The sequence below is a fragment of the Xenopus laevis genome, chromosome 8L (assembly GCF_017654675.1).
Source record: "Xenopus laevis strain J_2021 chromosome 8L, Xenopus_laevis_v10.1, whole genome shotgun sequence".
NCBI lineage: Eukaryota > Metazoa > Chordata > Amphibia > Anura > Pipidae > Xenopus > Xenopus laevis.
The window spans coordinates 109,148,639-109,167,877 of record NC_054385.1 but is presented as its reverse complement, the minus strand read 5'-3'; the positions used below and the strand labels follow the sequence as shown (position 1 = coordinate 109,167,877).

Sequence of the window (19,239 nt, the reverse complement as noted above, 5' to 3'; positions counted from 1 at the left end):
AATATTGCAGTTCAATTTCTCCCAAACAGCAGGAAACAAAAGAAACCCTCTTCTCTGTAACTACTCCCATAGAAGTCAGCATTACGTGGTACGACTCTTTGATCTCTAAAGTGATAAAACTGTGTGCCATTTAATGCTGTACAAGCTAACCGATTTATTTTCATATATGAAAAATGTGTGTCCCATATACTCACGTCTTCAATGTCCTGGTCATTAAATTTATAGTTCATAGCTTCTTTAATTGATAACTCCTTCTTATTAATTTCATCGAGGGTGGGAAGCTGCATGCAAGCAGAAAACATCTAGAAGAGCAAAGGCCACTAATTATCTCTTTTTAAAGGGACAGTGTACTCACCTCCACATTCAACAAGTGTTCAATAAAAAGAGAATTCCCATTCATGGTCTTAAAGAAAAAGGACCCACTTACCGCCTCTTTCCATTTCATGAACTCGCTTTCTGTAAACTCTTGGTTAGAGACGAACTCCAATCGGAAGACCCTCTGGTCGTTGCCATGCCTAAAAGGACAGAAGTTGACATCCATGCTAAAACTGTGCAGTTTTGTGGATTTGTCTCTCAGTACAATAGTGCAATGGGGTAATGCTGGGGATAAAAATGTAAATCATTTTAAGACTAAAATATATCTGTGCCAACAACCTTACTTTTCTATATCACAGCTACCTTACCGTAACTGCAGGCCTTTATTTGTCCTTGTCCCACCCAACTGGTATATTTTTCCAGTCTCCACCACTCCGGTAATTTCTGCAACCTTAATTATCACAGAAAGTTTAAGTGTTAAAATTCGGCTCATAAAGAGCCAAGACTTCCAGAGTTTAGAAAAAAGTTATTTGCAGTTCAAACAATAAATCAAAGACCAACTGGAAAGCACCCTTAAAGGGGGACGATCACCAAAATGAAAATGTAATATTAGCTTCAGCATACTGAAATAAGAAACTTTCTAAATACAATCAATTCAAAATTGTGTACCGTTTCAAGTTCATCTTCACTATACGTTTCTCCTCATTCTGTCTTCATGCAGCAGTTGATTATCAGATGAATGATCCGATATATATCTTATAGGGGGAATACTTTTGCCTAGAAGATGTATTAGAGCTCACTATTAAAATCACAAGAAATCCTGTCTCTCTACATGCAGGATTTGTGCAAAAGGCAGTTATTTCTTTTAGATTTTGTTTGTACTGGAATCAGTTTTTTGAGTGAGCTCGAATACATCTGATAGGAAAGGAATGGTCAATGAATATCTGACACCCAACTGCTGCAACAAGACAGAATGAAGAGAAACAGATGCTGAGAGAGGAATAGTGAAGATAAACTTGATTTCAGAAACAATGCACAATTTTTAATTGATTGTATTTGAAAGTTTTACTTCAGTATGAGGAAGCTTGTATTAAATTTTCATTTTCGTGATAGTTCCCGCTTTAATGAAAGAAACAAACACAGAAAACATAAATTCGCCACATACATATTTGCCCCCACAATAAGGTGAAATGCAGCACTGAGAGAGCATACCATAAGCGAACATATATAAAAGAAACAAAAATGGGGTATCTAGGTAGTATTTAGGTAGTAAGAAGTATCGGTTGCGCTGAACTTACTCTGTATACAGGTTTGCTGTTATGGTTTCCAATGCCTATCCGCACAAAACAGCCTGAGACAGTCTTGGCAAAAAAGGGCATATGACACCAACGTTCCAATTTTTGCCGAGACAACCGAACCTTGTTGAGCTCTTCTGGCAAAGATACAGGTAGAGATTTTGGTGGAATTTCTACAGACCTGAAAACAACCAATGTGGAGTGCAGGTAAGGTACAAGTAAATAATTTCTTGGATAGGGAGACAAGTTACAGAAAACGGCAGATGTATGGGGCGCATTGCCCAAAGAGTTTGTTAACCAATAACCCAAATGCCAGACTATCCTAGTACACTTACTCTTCATCTTCATCAGATGACGAAGAAGATCTGGAAGATCTGTTGCTTTTTTCACTAGACTTATCATCCTCTTCTTCCTCTTCATCATCGGAATACACCTCGCTGGTCTTCAGAGGCTGTTTTCTGGCAATCAATTCTGCTGCAGGTTAAAACAAAGACTCAGTACAGACTAGAATATAAAACTTCCATGAGAGAACAATGAAACACTTCATGGTCTTATAGGAGGGCATCTGTTGGAGAAGCCAAGACATTTGTTTAACCAATAAGTAAATACTCACACACGAAGATTTGTGGGTTTCTTATGCACTGGAACATATTATGGCTGAATGCAACAAAACTTTTCAGCCATCCTCTCACCCAAGCGGAGATCTAGTACTTTTGGTTCAAAAAAACATGGAGCCCCCTTTATATCTCTGGGCCCCATCTCATTTTTGCAAACAAAGACTTTTTTGTAGGAGAGAAGCATCCCTAAAAATGTTGTTGCATTCTGTGTACAAATGCAAGAACATTTTCAGGGATGCTGCTCTCATACAAGAAAGTCTGTAAAAATTTAGTCCCTCCATCCACAACTGCCAGCCATTCTCTCTGTGACAGATCAGATTTCAGCATTCCACAGGGTTAAGACCAAATACAACAAAATTTGTACCCCTAAGGGTTTTCAAAGCTTCACTCTCTCCATTTACTACAAAAAGGACATGTGTCTCTAGTGACCAATGATATTGTACCACTCCATGGTATTGGAAAACAGCTCAGCAGCACACTTTTTCTGCAGTTCTTAAAAACTTACCAGTCTTATTCTTCCTTTTCTCTCTCTCTGCTCGCAATTCTTCCATTGCTTGAGATTTCTTGTCAGACTTTTCATCCCGCTTTGACCGCCTTTCTTTATTATGTGAAGTTACCTGATTAAAGGAGGAGTTGGGAGAAATATGAAATACTGGAATCTAGAAATATTTCACGAAGGATTCAGCCGAATCCCAAAATGTGGATTTGGTGCATCCCTAGTATTTACACCAGTGAAGAATACTCCATGTGTGACATTAATCTAAGTAATTTCCCAGGTCTGGCGGACCCTCTAGAGCAGGGATCCCCAACCTTTTGAACCTGTGAGCAACATTCAGAAGTAAAAGGAGTTGGGGAGCAACACTAGCATGAAAAATTTTCCTGGAGTGCCAAATAAGGGCTGTAATTGGCCATTTAGTAGCCCCTATGTGGATTATCAACCTACATTGAGGCTCTGTTTGGCAGTACAACTGGTTTTTATGCAACCAAAACTTGCTCCCAAGCCAGAAATTCAAAAATAAACTCCTGCTTTGAGGCCACTGGGAGCAACATCCAAGGGGTTGGGGAGCAACATGTTGCTCACGAGCTACTGGTTGGGGATCACTGCTCTAGAGTGATTACACACAGTGTGGCTCATTTATAAACACTTGGCAAATTTGCACCTGGGCAGTTACCTACAGCAACCAATCAAATGTTTGCTTTCATTTTTGTCCTGGCAGCTGGCTGGAAAAATCTAATCAATGATTGGTTGCTATGGGTTACTGCCCAGGTGCAAATTAGCCAGGTGTTTATAAATGAGCCTATAACAAAATGGAGGAATCCAACCCAACATTAAAAGTACAGGACTGTCCATAAAACAGACAACTACAGAAGTAAAGTAAGAATTAGTTACACTACTTAGTTAACAAATGGTTTAACCTAGTTAAATCCCTAACTCCCCTGATGCAGCTCACATACACCACAAGGAGATGTCCACAGAAATACAACAAGACATTGAGAAACTGAGGCTACTGACTAATGTGTGCTTTCTAGGATTGCCAGAGTTCCAGATTCTGAGAGCCACAGTCACACAGGGAAACCATCCCTATTAATTCTTGTTAAAGGAACAGCAACACCAAAAAATGAAAGTGATTTAAAGTAATGAAAATATCATGTACTGCAGGCCTGCACCGGTAAAACTGATCTGTTTGCTTCAGAAACACTACTATAGTTCATATAAACAAGCTGCTGTGTGGCAATGGTGGAAATTGAAAAAAGGCAATATGGAACCGGATAAATAGTGGATAACAGATAACATTATGTTCTACAGAACTTATCTACTATCTGCTGTGTAACCTGAGCATTTTCTCCTTTGAATGGCTGCCCCCATGGCTACACAGCAGCTTATTTATATAAACAATAGTAGTGTTTCTGAAGCAAACAGCAGTTTTACCAGTGCAGGGGAACACCATTATATTTGTATTGCTATTAAAACAATTGCATTTTTTGACATTACTGGTCCTTTAAAGGGGTAGTTCACATTTAACAACTTTTATTATGTTGTAGGATGACTATTTCTAAGCAACCTTTTAATTGGTCTTCATTATTTATTTTTTATAGTTTTTTTAATTATGTGCCTTCTCCTGACTTTCCAGTTTTCAAATGGGGGTCGCTGACCCCATCTAAAAACAAATACTCTGTAAGGTTACAAATGTATTGTTATTGCTACTTTTTATTACTCCTCTTTCTATTCAGTCCCTCGCCTATTCATATTCCAGTCTCTTATTCAAATCAATGCATTGTTTCTATGGCAATTTAACAACAAGATTGCTGAAAATGCAAACTGGAGAGCTGCTAAATAACTAAAAAAAACAGACAAATAATAAAAAATTAAAACCAATTGGAAATTGTCTAAGAATCTCACTCTATACTATACTTTAATTTAAAGGTGAACAACCCATTTAAACCAGGCCTATAAGCACAACCACATTTGTGTTCAACAAGCATCAGCCAGTAGCATAACGTTTTTATTTTCCATTTTAGAAAAAGAGTTTTACCAGAAAACAAGGGAACGACCATACGAGGCTGAATCAAGCCACACAGGAAAGCACACCAGGGTTTGTTTACCTGTAACTGTGCCTCCAAGACCTGTGCTTGTTTCTTTTTCTCCTGTTCTTCATCATGCTTCTTCTTTTTATCTTTTTCTTTCTTTTCCTTCTTTTTTGCATTTTTTAGCTTTTTCTTGATTTCAAATCTGCAATGTACGCAAAACAATATTGGTAATAATAATAAAAGGATGTGCACATCATTACATTATCATCAGCCTTTAAAGATAATTTGTCTTCTGGGATATTTAGGATGTGCACCACAAATTCAATCACTGCTCACATATGTGGCCAAGAACCCATCATTCATTGTACTGGCTACTAATGAAATGTGCACATAAACCTTTGCTATTCTAATAACACCAGTATTTGCCAATACACGTCCCTTTATCTTTTACCTTCGCTTGAGCACTTCACGCTTTTCTATCCGATTAAACAGTTCTTGTTCCCTCTCTTTCTCAGTCATCTGCTCAAGCCGGGCCCGATCTTCTTCATCCCCCATAAAGTCCTCCCCATAGCCATCACAAAACTCTTCATCTTCAGATGAGGAATCTGAATCAGAACTGGAGGAGGAACTGTTGCTATCAGAATCAGACACCTCTCCTAAAAAAAATCCAATATGTTCAAGTTGGCAAACTATACATTAGTGCTTAACAATCACTATATTTTACCACAAGAGTTAGCAGTGCAGATAGTCCATAGGTACATTGTGTTAGCAAATCAAAGACCAGAATGATGAGCTTCAGTCAAGAGTTGCTTGACATTCCCTATTTACCACAGCCCTGCATTAGCCTCATTACACACAGTATGAACCAAGAGTGCTTGTGTCAACTCACCTCTGTGATCCTTTATCAAGTTTAATTAAAAACAAAAAAAAAAAAAGGCATATCCTTGACATACATTACAGCTCCTCCTCTGAATAAACACAGGCGATATTCTCCTTTGTGAGCAGTTCCATATTGCTTATAATTAGCAGGGACACCCCCCCCCCAGGTTGAACAAGCACCAGAGACTACCCCTTAAGAGGAATAGGGCGTGACTAACCAACATGACACCTACATGTAGAGAGACCAATTCCCTTACCTTCTTCTGGAGCAGAGCTCTCTTCAGAACTCTCCTTTCCAGAGCTGGCAGAAGATGCTGCCCGATTAGCCGGTTTCTTCATCGCTCCCTTCTTCTCCCCTCCTTTCCCAGGTTTCCCTTTTTTCTTGTTTTTTGACTGCCCTGTGACTGTCCACTGAAAATAAAAGGAGAGCAATCAATTTATTCTTTAAAATAAGTGGGTCTAGAAGCAAACAGACATATCAAAAAGGAACAAAAAATGTGCTGCCAAATTAGTAAAACATTTTAGTGCAGTTTATGGTTTAGTTCCTTGTAAGGGCAGAGACACACGTGAAGATTCGGGTAGATTTAGTTGCCAAGCGACAAATCACATCTTCTTTGGGCGACTAATCTCCCCAAAAAAGCTTTCCCGCTGGATAGAATCGAAATCACTGGCAGGATAGCACTCGGATCGAGTTTTCCGAAGTCACCCGAAGTTGACTTACGAGAAAACTTCGGGCAACTTTGGAAAACTAATTGCTCAAGAGGCTTTTTCGGGGAGATTAGTCACCCGAAGAAGAGGTGATTTGTTGCTGGGTGACTAAATCTCCCCGAATCTTAGCATGTGTCTCTGCCCCAAGGCTGGTTTACTTAGGTCAACATTTGCATGGTCAGAATTTCTCATATGGCAAGTTTGGACAGGTTAGGAAAGAGGCAGAGGTAAAAACCCTGTAAACATCAAAAAACAAAAGTGTTTTAAAGGAATGACAAAATATATATATATATATATATATATATATATATATATATATATATATATATATATATATATATATATATATATATATATATATATATATATATATATATATATATATATATATATATATATATAGTAGGCCTAGATAGTGCTGGAAGCAGTTTGTCACACATGCTGCTGCTCAGTAGCGTGTCTGTCTGTGCCACCCAAAATGGGCACCAACGCACGTCAAGTTCTGACTTCCTGCCCGCTCTTCCTCTTTTCTCCCTGCGGCTGGAAAACGGCTGCTGGAACACACACACCTACACCCTGCCGCTCCTCTCTGTCTTAGTTGCAGAGGAAGGAGTGGAGAAGGACCCGACTGGTGCTCCTTCAGCGCGCCCAAGTAGGAGACTGGTGTCAGCCTGGTAATCTAACTGTTGGTGGGAGGAATAAGGTAGCACTACAGTATGTTTTAACTCCCTGTGATGGGGGGGGGGAATGAGGTACCAATTAACAGCAGACCTCCGTACTACATACCAGCTGAAGAAATGTTCACCGGCCAGACCTTCTGCCTCAAGCAGGTACATCTGGGTGGTCTATAAAGCCTTTTAGCTAGGAAATGACCACAGTAATTTCTTCCTTGTTGGGAGCTAACCACATAGGAGACAGGTAGCCCTGCTCCTGGTCTAAACCCGAGGGTCCGTACACTGCCCAAAGAAACAATACACTGTGGAAGAGCACGTTCTCTAATGACCGTCCTCCAGGACACAAAAACTGAGTGGTATTGTACGGGGTTAAGCCCAGTGTGGCACAAACCTTAATTAATATTAAGTGTGTCCTACCTCCTGGAGAGGTGAAGCTAAACTCCATAGGTCCCAGTGTTCCCTTAACATGACAGACAAATTGGATTGAATGGTCAATGAATATCTTGATACCCAACTTCTGACAGAATGAAGGGAAACAGATGCAGAGAGAGGGATAGTGAATATAAACTTGATTATTTCAGAAACGATGCAGAATATTTAATTGGTTGTATTGAGAAAGTTTATTATTTCAGTATAATGAAGCTTATATTAAATTTTCATTTTCACAATAGTTCCCCTTTAATTTAATATGTATGGCAAATACCTTAAAAGGAAACCCATACAATATCCTCAAATATCTCCTTATTGTAGAATTCATTATTAAACCCCAGAATCCTCTAGTGAATACATACCTCATCATCACTATCGGAGGTCTCAGAGTCGGAGGTTGTTGCCGGTTTGCTTACTGGCTGTTCCTTCTCTTCTGAATCACTCCTCTTGCGCTTGGCTAAGGACAGCAGCTCCTACAAAACAAGCACATGTGGTTATTGGATTGCAGTAATGAAGGATCCTGGAGCCTTTCCAAGATTTGAAAAAAAAAAAATCCTATTTCCAGGTTTCTGCTTTATTACATTGTTTTTGTGAGACCCGAGGCCGGAGTTAGTGCAATATGAAGCACCACTAATCAGAGAGCAGGACTGCCAGGCATCATCAGCTTGTTTATTGCAATCGCACCAATAAGTTAGGTATGCTAACTGTTTATTATTGGAGTCTTACAGTTCAATTATGTGGCATTATGAGCTGGTAATGAGCTGCTTGTTTCAAAAACAAAACTCTCAAAAAGAGGGTTGTTTTATGTAATAAGAACATGATAAATATTTGCTGCCTAATGAGCATATCTATGTGCTCCATATAATATTTCTCTGACAATAAGAAGAGTACAGTGCCCTCTGCTGGGAGGTAGGGCACTGAAGCAGATATTACGTTTCACATTTAATGTTTGTGTACCATTACTATGTAACTATATACAACTATGCCTGCAATTAAACATAGGCATGTGGCCAAATCTGAAGAGAAAAAAAACAAAAAAAAAAAAAAAACAGAAGAAGATTAGCCAATATATTTAATGTGATTGATACTTTCTCAGAGAAAGAATGTTCTGGGCATGATGGTTGTAGCCCTACTTTATGGTCCTATTTAAAGAGTAAATGGCCCCCCATTTATAAGGCAAGCAAGAGCCTGTACACACAAGCCAGCATGGCCCGATTTGATGAAACATGTCCTGGTATGAAGCAGAATTAAGAACTCAAGCAGCCATCAATGATTATGACCCACAAAAAACTTGCCAGCTTTAAGTATTACCCAATCGGCACAAAACCACCCACAGACAAACATTAATAGGCATGGGAAGTAACCTACTGCTTGTAACCAAACTGCACCAGGGAAACAAATCAAGCAGCATTCACCTGCAACAAAGGAGGCCACACAGCTAAGTAAAAGTTTATTTATATAGCACTTTTCAAAGCATCAAATATAGTTCGATTCCGAGGAAGCTAGGATCACTCCCAAAAGTCCAGCGTCAACTCAGGTTCTCCTCCACCTGTTAGAAAATTCTTCCAAATGTAAAGTCGCTGTATTCCTCCAAATAAATTTAGGGAGGGAGAATAACAGAAATAAATTTCATATAGTGTAGTATTTTTAAACGTTTTTTGCTGACCCCCTTGGTGTCTATTTAAAACCACCATGCTTTACAATTCACACTATAATTGTGTCATCCAATGTTTCGTGCCAAACTTAAATTCAAAGCAATTTTAAAGAGAGAAAAAAAAAATATTAAAAAATAAAAAATGGAGGAGAAAGGATTGTTTTGTGAATTATTACATTAAAGAGTAGCCAATACGTGCAGCCCTTGCTGTTATTTTTTCACCGTGTGCACACAATAATTACGTAACTTTCACACTCAGCACTTAAAAGTTACGTAATTATTGCATTTACATTTGGAAGACTTTTCAAAGCATACCTACAAAGTGCTTTACAGACAAAAAGATCAATAAAATAAACATCCAATACACTAACTCATCATTTCATCACCATAATTGGCAACAGCAACACTATATTGCATCAAATTAATATAAACGACTCTTCAGTCCTCTTTTAAAAATATCTACTGAACTGGCACGTCTAATATCCAATGCCAAATTATTCCACAGTCTTGGAACATATACGGCAAAAGCACAATCGCCTTGTCCCTTCAGCCTTGTTCTAGGAATCTTTAACAATCCTTGACTAGAGAACCGTAGCAACCTATTGCAGTTATGCAGAGTTGCTACTGCAAGATGGAGTGATATCATTCCATTTCTTCCCCCCAGAAGCCTAACAGAACAATGAATGGGACGGCAACCAGGTAACAGCTGTCTGGTAGATATAAGAACAACACTCAATAGTAAAATCCAGGTCCCACTGAGACACGTTCAGTTACATTGAGTTGGAGAAACAACAGCCTGCCAGAGAGCAGTTCCATCCTAAAGTGCTGGCTCTTTCTGAAAGCACATGATGAAGCAAAATGACCCGAGATGGTTCCTACACACCAATATTTCAACTAAAAAAAAATACACTTGCTGGTTCAGAAATTAAATTTTATATTGCAGAGTGGTTTTTTTGCAGTGTAAACTGTATTTAGAAATAAAAAAACTACATCATAAAAATCATGACAGAATCTCTGTTTCTTTCAAAATTTTTCCAATTTATGACCCCATCTAACCCATACCAGAGTCTTCTAGCTCTCTATGGTACTTCTGCATGTGTCTCTGGTTACAAGACAGGGAATCTGTGGGAGCAGGGAGGAGTGCACTTACCCACTCTGACCCACATCTAACCCTAACTCGCAATGGTTGGCCAAATTAACACCCAAACCCTCGGTACAACATTTTCCTCAACTTTCAGTGTTTAATGTCAGGGCTGCACAGACTTATCTGCTGCCTCGCATGGAACTATGTGATGTATTAGCTGCAGTTAATAGCTACTCGCTGTGCAGTTGGTCAATATTGCAGACTCATGAAGAAAAAATTGCATTGGTGTCCACCAAGCAATTCACAGAAATACTCACCCGAGTGCCTGATAACCATCACTACTGGGCATTTCCTAGGCAACTACTAAGTCACGTTAGGAAACTTTACCTGCAGCATATTCTCCAATAACCAACTCCATGGCTATACATGCCTAAAATTATGTGCCTGGTTTGGACCACACTGCTCGCCCATCTGGACACATTAATCAGCTCAGGGGTCAGTTTTTGAAAAACTATCTTGCCATTATGTTGCATTGCATATGATCTGTCCTAACCGTATATTTCATCCATCAGTGCACCGTGTTGGTGAAAGCACCAATTAACAGAACATAGAATTCAGCCACCCTCATATATACAGTATTGACACCATACAGGAACAGCAGCCACCTTTATAGGAAGATAAAGAAACTGAATGCTAAAGTGGACTAATAAACAGGGTGTATTATTCTACAGTGGAGACTTTATACAGCGTTTAACAGCCATATAATTAGGCATAAATTTGCAGATCAAGCTCTGTGTCGAAAGAGCCGTGCTTTAATAAATAATCAGCCCAGTGGAGCAATGTTATCCAATTAGGGGGTAATCATTGGCGTCTAATGTAGCCCGCCCCCCCGAGACCCTCCCTCAACTGCAGCTCTAGAGATAATTTTCAGATGCAGATCACCGATTGTACATTTTAGCACAGTGCTGTGGCCTGACTGTTGTTAATCCCGAGCTTTTTAAAAGGAACTTGGCTTATGGTTGGGGGATGCCGGCTTTCCCCACATAGTAAGTAATCCCACTGCACTGCCAGGAAACAAGGAATGAACAATTATCTTCCCTGCCAATACGCAAGAAGTATCTGTAAGCACATTGGGGGATTCACGCAGCTCTTCTCTTTATCCGCTCACAGGTACCGTTTATACATCCACTATGTGAGTGTGCACAGACATGAAGCTAAGCAAGCAACACATGTAACAGGCCATAATCTGCACTTAACATCATCCATAGGAGAAAAACACTTTGATAGCCCTATGCTACCACCACCAAGCTTCTCCTGGCTCTACAAACATTACAGCAAAAGTCAACTGTTTTGCATAGCAACATAGCAAGTTAGGTTGAAAAAGAGAGACATCCATCAAGTTCAACCTTCCTAACTGCTAGCTGATCCAGAGGAAAGCAAAAAAAAAAACTGAAGACTCAGTGGGGGAAAAAAGTATTTCCCACAATGCCTTGTATGCTTCTACAGTCTTTTAATATGGGGCATTCAATTGTCTTGGCTGGAAGAGCAGTGGGTTAAAAGAATCAGTCTGAGAGATAGAGAGATAGAGAGATAGAGAGGGGCAAATTCACTAAAGGACAAAGCGCCTAACACTAGCGTTAATTCGCTAGCGTATCGCATTTTCGTTAATTCGACGGTTCACTAACGGACACTGGCGTAAATTCGCTAGTGTTACTTCGCACCCTTACGCCTGGTGAATTTGCTCAACAGACATAACTACGTTTTTCTGAACGCTACCTTTTACGCCAAACTTCCTTTGCCACCCTTTTTGATAGGCTGAAAAAGATCTAAAAAAAATTTTGGGGCTACCCTCCTGCCCCCCTACATTTCCTAACTCATGGCACCTTAACTATACAGTGGGCACATGTGTAGGGCAAAATAAAAATTTTATTTGCCGTTTTGAAGGTTTCCCAGGCTTGTGTAGTGATGCTACATATACCTCCATTGTAACTTCAATTTGGCGCCGTATGCAAATTAAGCATCGCTAGCGTAACTTCGCTTTGCTTGGCGAATTAACGCTAGTGCAACTTCGCAACCTTACGCTTCCCCTGAGCGCAACTTCGGATTTTAGTGAATTTGTGTAGCTCTGGCGAAAATACGCCTGGCGAAGTGCGGCAAAGCGGACGCTGGCGCAACTACGAATCTTAATGATTTGCCCCATAGAGAGAGAGTCCAATTCCCACAACTCCTTGAAGTCCCCTTATTAAGACTATATATATTCCTCAATACATTGGCACCAACTAACGTACTACCCATAAATTACAGATCACTCCAGTAGAAAGCACTCCCGGCAAACCATTTCGTGGTAAACAGGTCACGGATAACATATAAAGATCTGTGACCTGTTTGCCACAAAATGGTTTGTCATGAGTGCTTTCTACTGGAAATATATAATATATATATATTCCATACATATATACGCTTACACTTTATCGTGCACCCCAGCTTTATAAGGAAAAACCGCCTTATTCGAGAGCCGGCACTCTCGTATAAAGTGTTCATTTGCCTGGGTGCACAAGCAATAAATCATCTCCATCCAGAAAAGATCAGCACTCACAGGGCTTAGAATTATGAAAAATGTTTTATTGAAAAAACAGCTTAGGACCAACGTTTTGACCTACTCCAAGGCCTTTCTCAAAGTACTAAAACTGACTATGGACAGGCCTTATAACTACTTACTGGCGGGAAAACAGTTGCAATGATGGCACATAATTAGCCTCGTTGCCAAACATCAATTAAGGTATATTACTAAACTACTTATATTCAAATCTCATTCCAGTGTTAAAAAACTTTTTACATATTACATATTGTGCAAGCACAGGTTAAAAACAAGTACAGGTTTAAAAACAAGACACTTAGTAGCGGTGTTATATTCATGCCAAAATAGATAATAGAAACAAACCACATTGTTGATATAGCAAGTATACTTAGTATCCAATTGTACTCAAATTAGTAAAAAAGAGACACTTGGTTCCGGTTATTACTATTGTGTAATTCTTTAAATAGTGTTAACTAAAAAGTAGAGTCTAACACAATGGCATGCCTCCTCTGCATTAAACGTATAAATCTTTAATACTATTCACTATCCAAACTTCGGGTCAATTGATAGATCTTATATACTGCTGTTGTGGCAGTCTCTTTTACTAATCTTACTAATCTCTCTTTCACATGACTTTATTCAAGTTTTCACAAAATCCCCCTCATCGGCTTGAATAAAGTCACTTGAAAAATTTACCTGGGAGTGCTCCTTAATACTTTCCGATATATATATCGGAAAGTATTAAGTATATGTGTGTATGTATAGATATATATACTATTAAGTCTCCTGCATTCAATCATTTAGATGATTACTCTATTTAAGTTTAGTGAAACCAGATAATTTATATACATAGCCCACCTGCAGCAATAATAAGAAACTAGAGGTATGACAGCATACAATATTATAGATAGATAGGATAGACACACACACAGATTTCTTGTTTTTTTTGCTGCACATCATTACAACTTTATATGGTCTCTGTACTGTTTCCCGAAGTTTCCTCGTGAGGCAACTTCGGAAATTGAAGCGCGGCGAGAGCGCAAGCGATTTTTTATTCAAGCAGACGGAAGGCAGATGAAGGCAGTTCGGAGAGATTGTCGCCCTGCAGAAGAGGCTACTAAATCTCCCCGAATCTGCCCCAACCCTAAAGCAAGAGCATATGTGCAGTTACAAATTCAAATTACAATAAATACAAAACATGAAAAAAAACCGCAACATCTGGTTAAGATACACTTTCAAAAACTTAGTAGAAAAAGAGAACGCAGTCTGCAAACACTGTTTTGCACAATAAATTATCATGTAGCCTCATCTGGAGTATGCAGTGCAGTTTTGGACTCCAGAGGGATATAAATGAACTGGAGAAAGTGCAGAGACTAAGTGCAACTAAACTGGTTAGCGGGATGGAAGACTATGAAGGTTGGGGGTTTTTTCTCGGGGAAAAAAGGGGACATGATTACACTTTACAAGTACATTAGAGGACATTATAGACAAATAGCAGGGGACCTTTTTACCCATAAAGTGGATCACCGTACCAGAGGCCACCCCTTGAGACTAGAAGAAAAGAACTTTCATTTGAAGCAACGTAGGTGGTTCTTCACAGTCAGGACAGTGAGGTTGTGAAATGCACTGCCGGGTGATGTTGTGATGCTGATTCTGTTAATGCCTTTAAGAGTGGCTTGGATGATTTCTTGGACAGACATAATATCAAAGGCTAATGTGATACTAAACTCTATAGTTAGTATAGATATGTGTATATAGAATTTATGTGAGAGTAGGGAGGGGTGTGTGTATGGATGTTGGGTTTTCATTTGGAGGGGTTGAACTTAATGGAGTTTCTTTTTTTCAACCGGATTTAACTATGTAAGTGTAATTCTAGGTACTTTTCCAATTTAAGATATCCAACAGGTTTTAAAGGGGTTGTTCACCTTCCAACACTTTTTTTAAGGTCAGTTGGTTTCAGATAGTTCACCAGAAATAAAAACTTTCTCCAATTACTTTCGATTTTCTGTCAGTGAGTTTTTCTAATATTGAAGTGTAAAGTTACATTTTTCACCTGCTAAAGCAGCTCTGGGAGGGGGGGTTGCAACTAAATGGATACATTTAGTCAATACATTTTGTATCTTTCTCCCTCCTGAGCAGAATCCCTTAGTTTCATTAAAGGGGTGGTTCACCTTTAAGTTAACTTTTAGTATGTTATACAATGACTAATTCTAAGCAACTTTTCAATTGGCACTTTTTTCTTTTTTACAGTTTCTGAATTATTAGCCTCCTTCTGACTCTTTCCAGCTATCAAATTTCATTGACTCCATCTAAAAAACAACTGCTGTGGAAGCATCTTTCTATTCAGGCCTCTCCTATTCATATTCCGTTCTCTTATTAAAATAAATGCAGGGTAATTTAAACTGTAGCAACCAGGGGGCTGACATTGCAAACTGGAGAGCTGCTAAATAAAATGCTAAATAACTCAAAAACCACAAATAATAAAAATTGAAACCCAATTGGAAATTGTCTCAGAATATCACTCTCTACATCAGTGATCCCCAACCAGTAGCTCGTGTGTAACATGTTGCTCCCCAACCCCTTGGATGTTGCTCCCAGTGGCCTCAAAAGCAGGAGCTTATTGTTGAATTCCAGACTTGGAGGCAAGTTTTGGTTGTATAAAAATCAGGTGCACTGCCAAAAGTCTCAATGTAGGTTGACAGTCCACATAGGGGCTACCAAATGGCCAATCACAGCCCTTATTTGGCACCCGAAGAACATTTTTCATGCTTGTGTTGCTCCCCAACTACTTTTACTTCTGAATGTTGCTCACGGGATCTAAAGGTTGGGGATCCCTGCTCTACATCATAGTAAACGTTAATTCAAAGGTGAACAACCCCTTTACTAGTTTTCAGATTGATCACCAGAAATAACGACTTTTCCCCAATTACTTTCTATTTTCTATGTGTCCCTGTTTTTCTAATATTTAAGTGTAAGGTTTCCTTTTTCACCTTCTGAAGCAGCTCTGGGAGGGGGGGGGTCACTGATCCTGTAAACTGTTCTAAATGGATACATTTAGTTGATACATTTCTTATCTTTGTCCCTACTGAGCAGAATCTCTGGGTTTCATTACAGGCAGCTGTTCGAATTGATACAATAGTTACTAATACTCCAGAGATGCTGCTGAGAAATGGATCAACTAAATGTTGCAAAATTGTAACAGTTCAGAGTCTGCACCTGAATTACTGAGCTGCCAGACAAACACCAGACAGGGACATTCAACTTTAGGGTAAGTCCACACTGGGCATTTTGGGGAGATTTGGTTTCCTCATGAGGCAACTTCGGGCGACTTCAGAAAACGAACCGCCACATGTGATTAGCGCCAGCAGTTTTTCATTTTAGAGTTTTGAGGAGATTTGGTCGCCTGACTACTAATTGCCTCGTTTTTGCGGCGACCAATCTCCCCAAACGCCTTCCCTGACTCTGCGCCGGCTTAAAATGAAAAAATGCTGCGCTAATCAGACGCAGCGATTGGTTTTCCTTAGTCACCCAAAGTTGCCTCACGAAGAAACTTCGGGCGACTTTGGAAAACGAATCGCCGCGTGTGATTAGCGCCGGCATTTTTTCTTTCATTTTAGCCGGCGCAGGGTAAGGGAAGGCGTTTGGGGAGATTGGTCGCCGCAAAAACAAGGCGATTAGCTGCCAGGCGACCAAATCTCCCCAAAACGCCCAGTGTGGCCTGCCCCTAAAATGAAAAAAAAACACCGACCTAATCACACACGGCGGTTCGTTTTCCTAAGTCGCCTCACGAGAAAACCAAATCTCCCCAAAACGCCCAGTGCGGCCTGACCCTTAAACTTAGATTTTTTTTGGGGGGGGGGACAGTAAAAAATGTTAAGTAATTGGAAAAAGGTTTTAAACAACCCCTTTAAATCAAACTGAAAATGCAGCTGAAATCAGGGTTAGCGTTTCCCTTTCTGATTACTGGTTCTGACACTGTAACACAAGCTACATCTCCTTCCTGACTATTCACCAGCCAATTTCTACTACATTGTTCCTGGAGTCAGAAACGGCAGTGCAGAGGCAGCAGCTAACACGCCAGTGTTTGGGTTGGAGCCACTATAACCCAATATAAAAGGATAACAAACATACAAATCAAGGAGGAAACAGATGTGTGTTTGTGTATTGGTCCCTACAAGGCGAGGGGATGATGGGAAATGTAGTAGAATAGAGGCGGGGGAGAGGGAAGATGTGCAGAGAAACAGAAGACGAGGGCAGGGTAAATAATGAGGCGTATGGACTAGTGAATAGCATCTTAGTCATTTATCCGCGGGTGAGGGACGGAGCGGAGAGGAGTCGGTACGTGAGAGACTGACACCAGTAACAGCCACACGGGCCCAATAACACATACACCTCCCTGCTCTGGCCTTGCGCTCTCTCTCGCCGCTTCCTCTTCCGCTCAACTCACCTGGTCCAAGTTCTCGTCGCTGCCGCTATCCTCCGTATCGGAGTCTATAACCACCCGGCCTTTCCGTTTCTTCACCATTGCTGCTGGCGCTTTTCCTTACAGGCGGCCCGGTCACCCGGAGCCAACACTCGCTACAATCAACGCGCCTGCGTAAAGAAATCCCCCACTCTCCAAGCTCCGCCCACGCTCTCTAAACCCATTGAAAGTGACGTCGGCGCGCGTTGGATGCCGGGAACGGCTTCAGCTAACAAAAGGCGGGAGATTGTTGTTACGCTTTTAGTGATGCGTTGTGTTTGAGTTCTGCGTGACAACAGAAACGATTCTGAACATTGTGAATAGCACTTTCATATAACGTTCACGTTAATGGATGTAAATCCTATTTTAAATAAAAGCCGGTGTACTGTAAATTAAAAGAACAGTAATAAAGTTTTTACATAGGCATAAGCAAACTTGCTGTTGTTATTTAATGTACATATATGTTTATTGGTATAGCGCTCCTTGAGGCAAAGCACTAGGGTTCCCACCTGTTCGGTTTTGACCCGAACAGTTCGGTTTTTCTAAGGCCTGTTCAGGTCTCAAATTTCTGTTCGGTTTTCAACCTTATGAAACCAGAACAATAATCTGCCCAATACACGGAAAACATTTAAATACTAAGATACTCACCCCAACATGGCTTAGATACTATCATGTGCAGTTAATTTCTTATTATTACAGAAAAAGCAAATCAATCAAAAATAAGACTTTTTTCTAAATTAGCATTGCTGCATTTCAGAGCTTTCTGGATAATTGATTTATGTAAAACAGGTCTCATACCTGTAATTAAAGAATTGGGCTTAATCAGCAAGCAGAATAGAGATAGGGTTGCCACCCATGTGGTTTTGAACTGGGCATCAACACTTTGAAACATTGACAGTGGTATCTAAGTGATGCAATAGCCTCACCACGGTGTCATAATTCCACCAACATCATTGTGCCCACCTCTGATGTCATCATGCCTGTTCCTACATCACTGCCCCACCCCAATTCTTTGTGCACCACCCCCTGTACGGGTTTAGCCATTAGCAAAGGTGGCAACCCTACTTCCTATATATTTGTATTTTTTCGGAGCAGCCATAATTTTTACCGGCCAGTCGGCAAACCTATCCCCACCAGCTCACTAAATAGCGACTTTCTATGGCATCTTGTGGTAGCCCCTAGCCTGGTAGCCCATCGCCTCTGTCCCCTCCCCTTTATTTGCTCACATTCATTGGGACAGGAGCAATGGGGATTGGTGCATGGGAAATGAAAAAACTATCATATCTCCTGCGTTTCCCCAGTGTTTCTGAACCAATGTGGGTGTGGTTGGGTAACATACCACCCCCTAAAATCCTGCCACCCTAGACCCGGGCCTTGGTGGCCTTTCCACAAATCCAGGCCTGCCAAAACCCACAGATTGCCAGTCGGGCCTGAGCTTTACTGGCCTTTGATGAAATTTGCTATAATGTTGTGTGAATAAAATATAGACTGTAAGCTTCACTGGCAAAGGGGCTGGAGAGAATCATAATAGCCATGATGTGCTGCATTTAGACATCAGTGCTCTTTAATTATAGAATAAGATATTTAAAGGTATGCAAAATGCATGCAACGGTTTGGTACTATTAAACAAAAACAGGTGCCGGGAGTCAGTATGTGCACCACCACAATCAAAAAGTTTGCAATAAATTATCCATGCAAACAAAAATTTGTTTATGTGGGGGGGGAGGGGGGATATACTCACAGTTCACCCCAGTCCACAGTTGCATATCCACAAAATTGCAACAATAGTTGTGAGTCCCTCCAAAAACAGTCAAGATTATTAAAAAAAATGCAAAAATATTTATTAGGACATAGTAGAAAATGGCCTGACACCTTTCACTTAATAGGGTTGCCAGACCTGGCCGGTATTTTACTGGCCTGGCCGATATTATACTGGCCTGGCCGGTATTTTACTGGCCTGGCCGGTAATAATGATGGGCGGTCGCAATGTTATTAATAGGGAAAAAAGAGAAATA

The 19,239-nt window shown here is 40.2% G+C and overlaps 1 protein-coding gene across 1 annotated transcript in view; it reads right to left on the bottom strand.

The window, feature by feature from the left end:
* The window catches only part of rtf1.L (RTF1 homolog, Paf1/RNA polymerase II complex component L homeolog), a 28,812-nt gene extending 11,405 nt beyond the window's left edge, over positions 1-17,407 (bottom strand). Inside the window, exons 1-11 of the mRNA XM_018231260.2 lie at positions 17,210-17,407; positions 7,809-7,919; positions 5,893-6,046; positions 5,208-5,412; positions 4,832-4,958; positions 2,733-2,844; positions 1,946-2,084; positions 1,614-1,791; positions 684-766; positions 428-515; positions 195-302 (exon numbers count right to left, since the gene is read on the bottom strand). Of these exons, the coding sequence (XP_018086749.1) occupies positions 195-302; positions 428-515; positions 684-766; positions 1,614-1,791; positions 1,946-2,084; positions 2,733-2,844; positions 4,832-4,958; positions 5,208-5,412; positions 5,893-6,046; positions 7,809-7,919; positions 17,210-17,287 (1,383 nt within the window). The 5' untranslated portion in view covers positions 17,288-17,407. The remainder of the gene's footprint in view (positions 1-194; positions 303-427; positions 516-683; positions 767-1,613; positions 1,792-1,945; positions 2,085-2,732; positions 2,845-4,831; positions 4,959-5,207; positions 5,413-5,892; positions 6,047-7,808; positions 7,920-17,209) is intronic.
* Between the last annotated feature and the right edge of the window lie 1,832 nt (positions 17,408-19,239).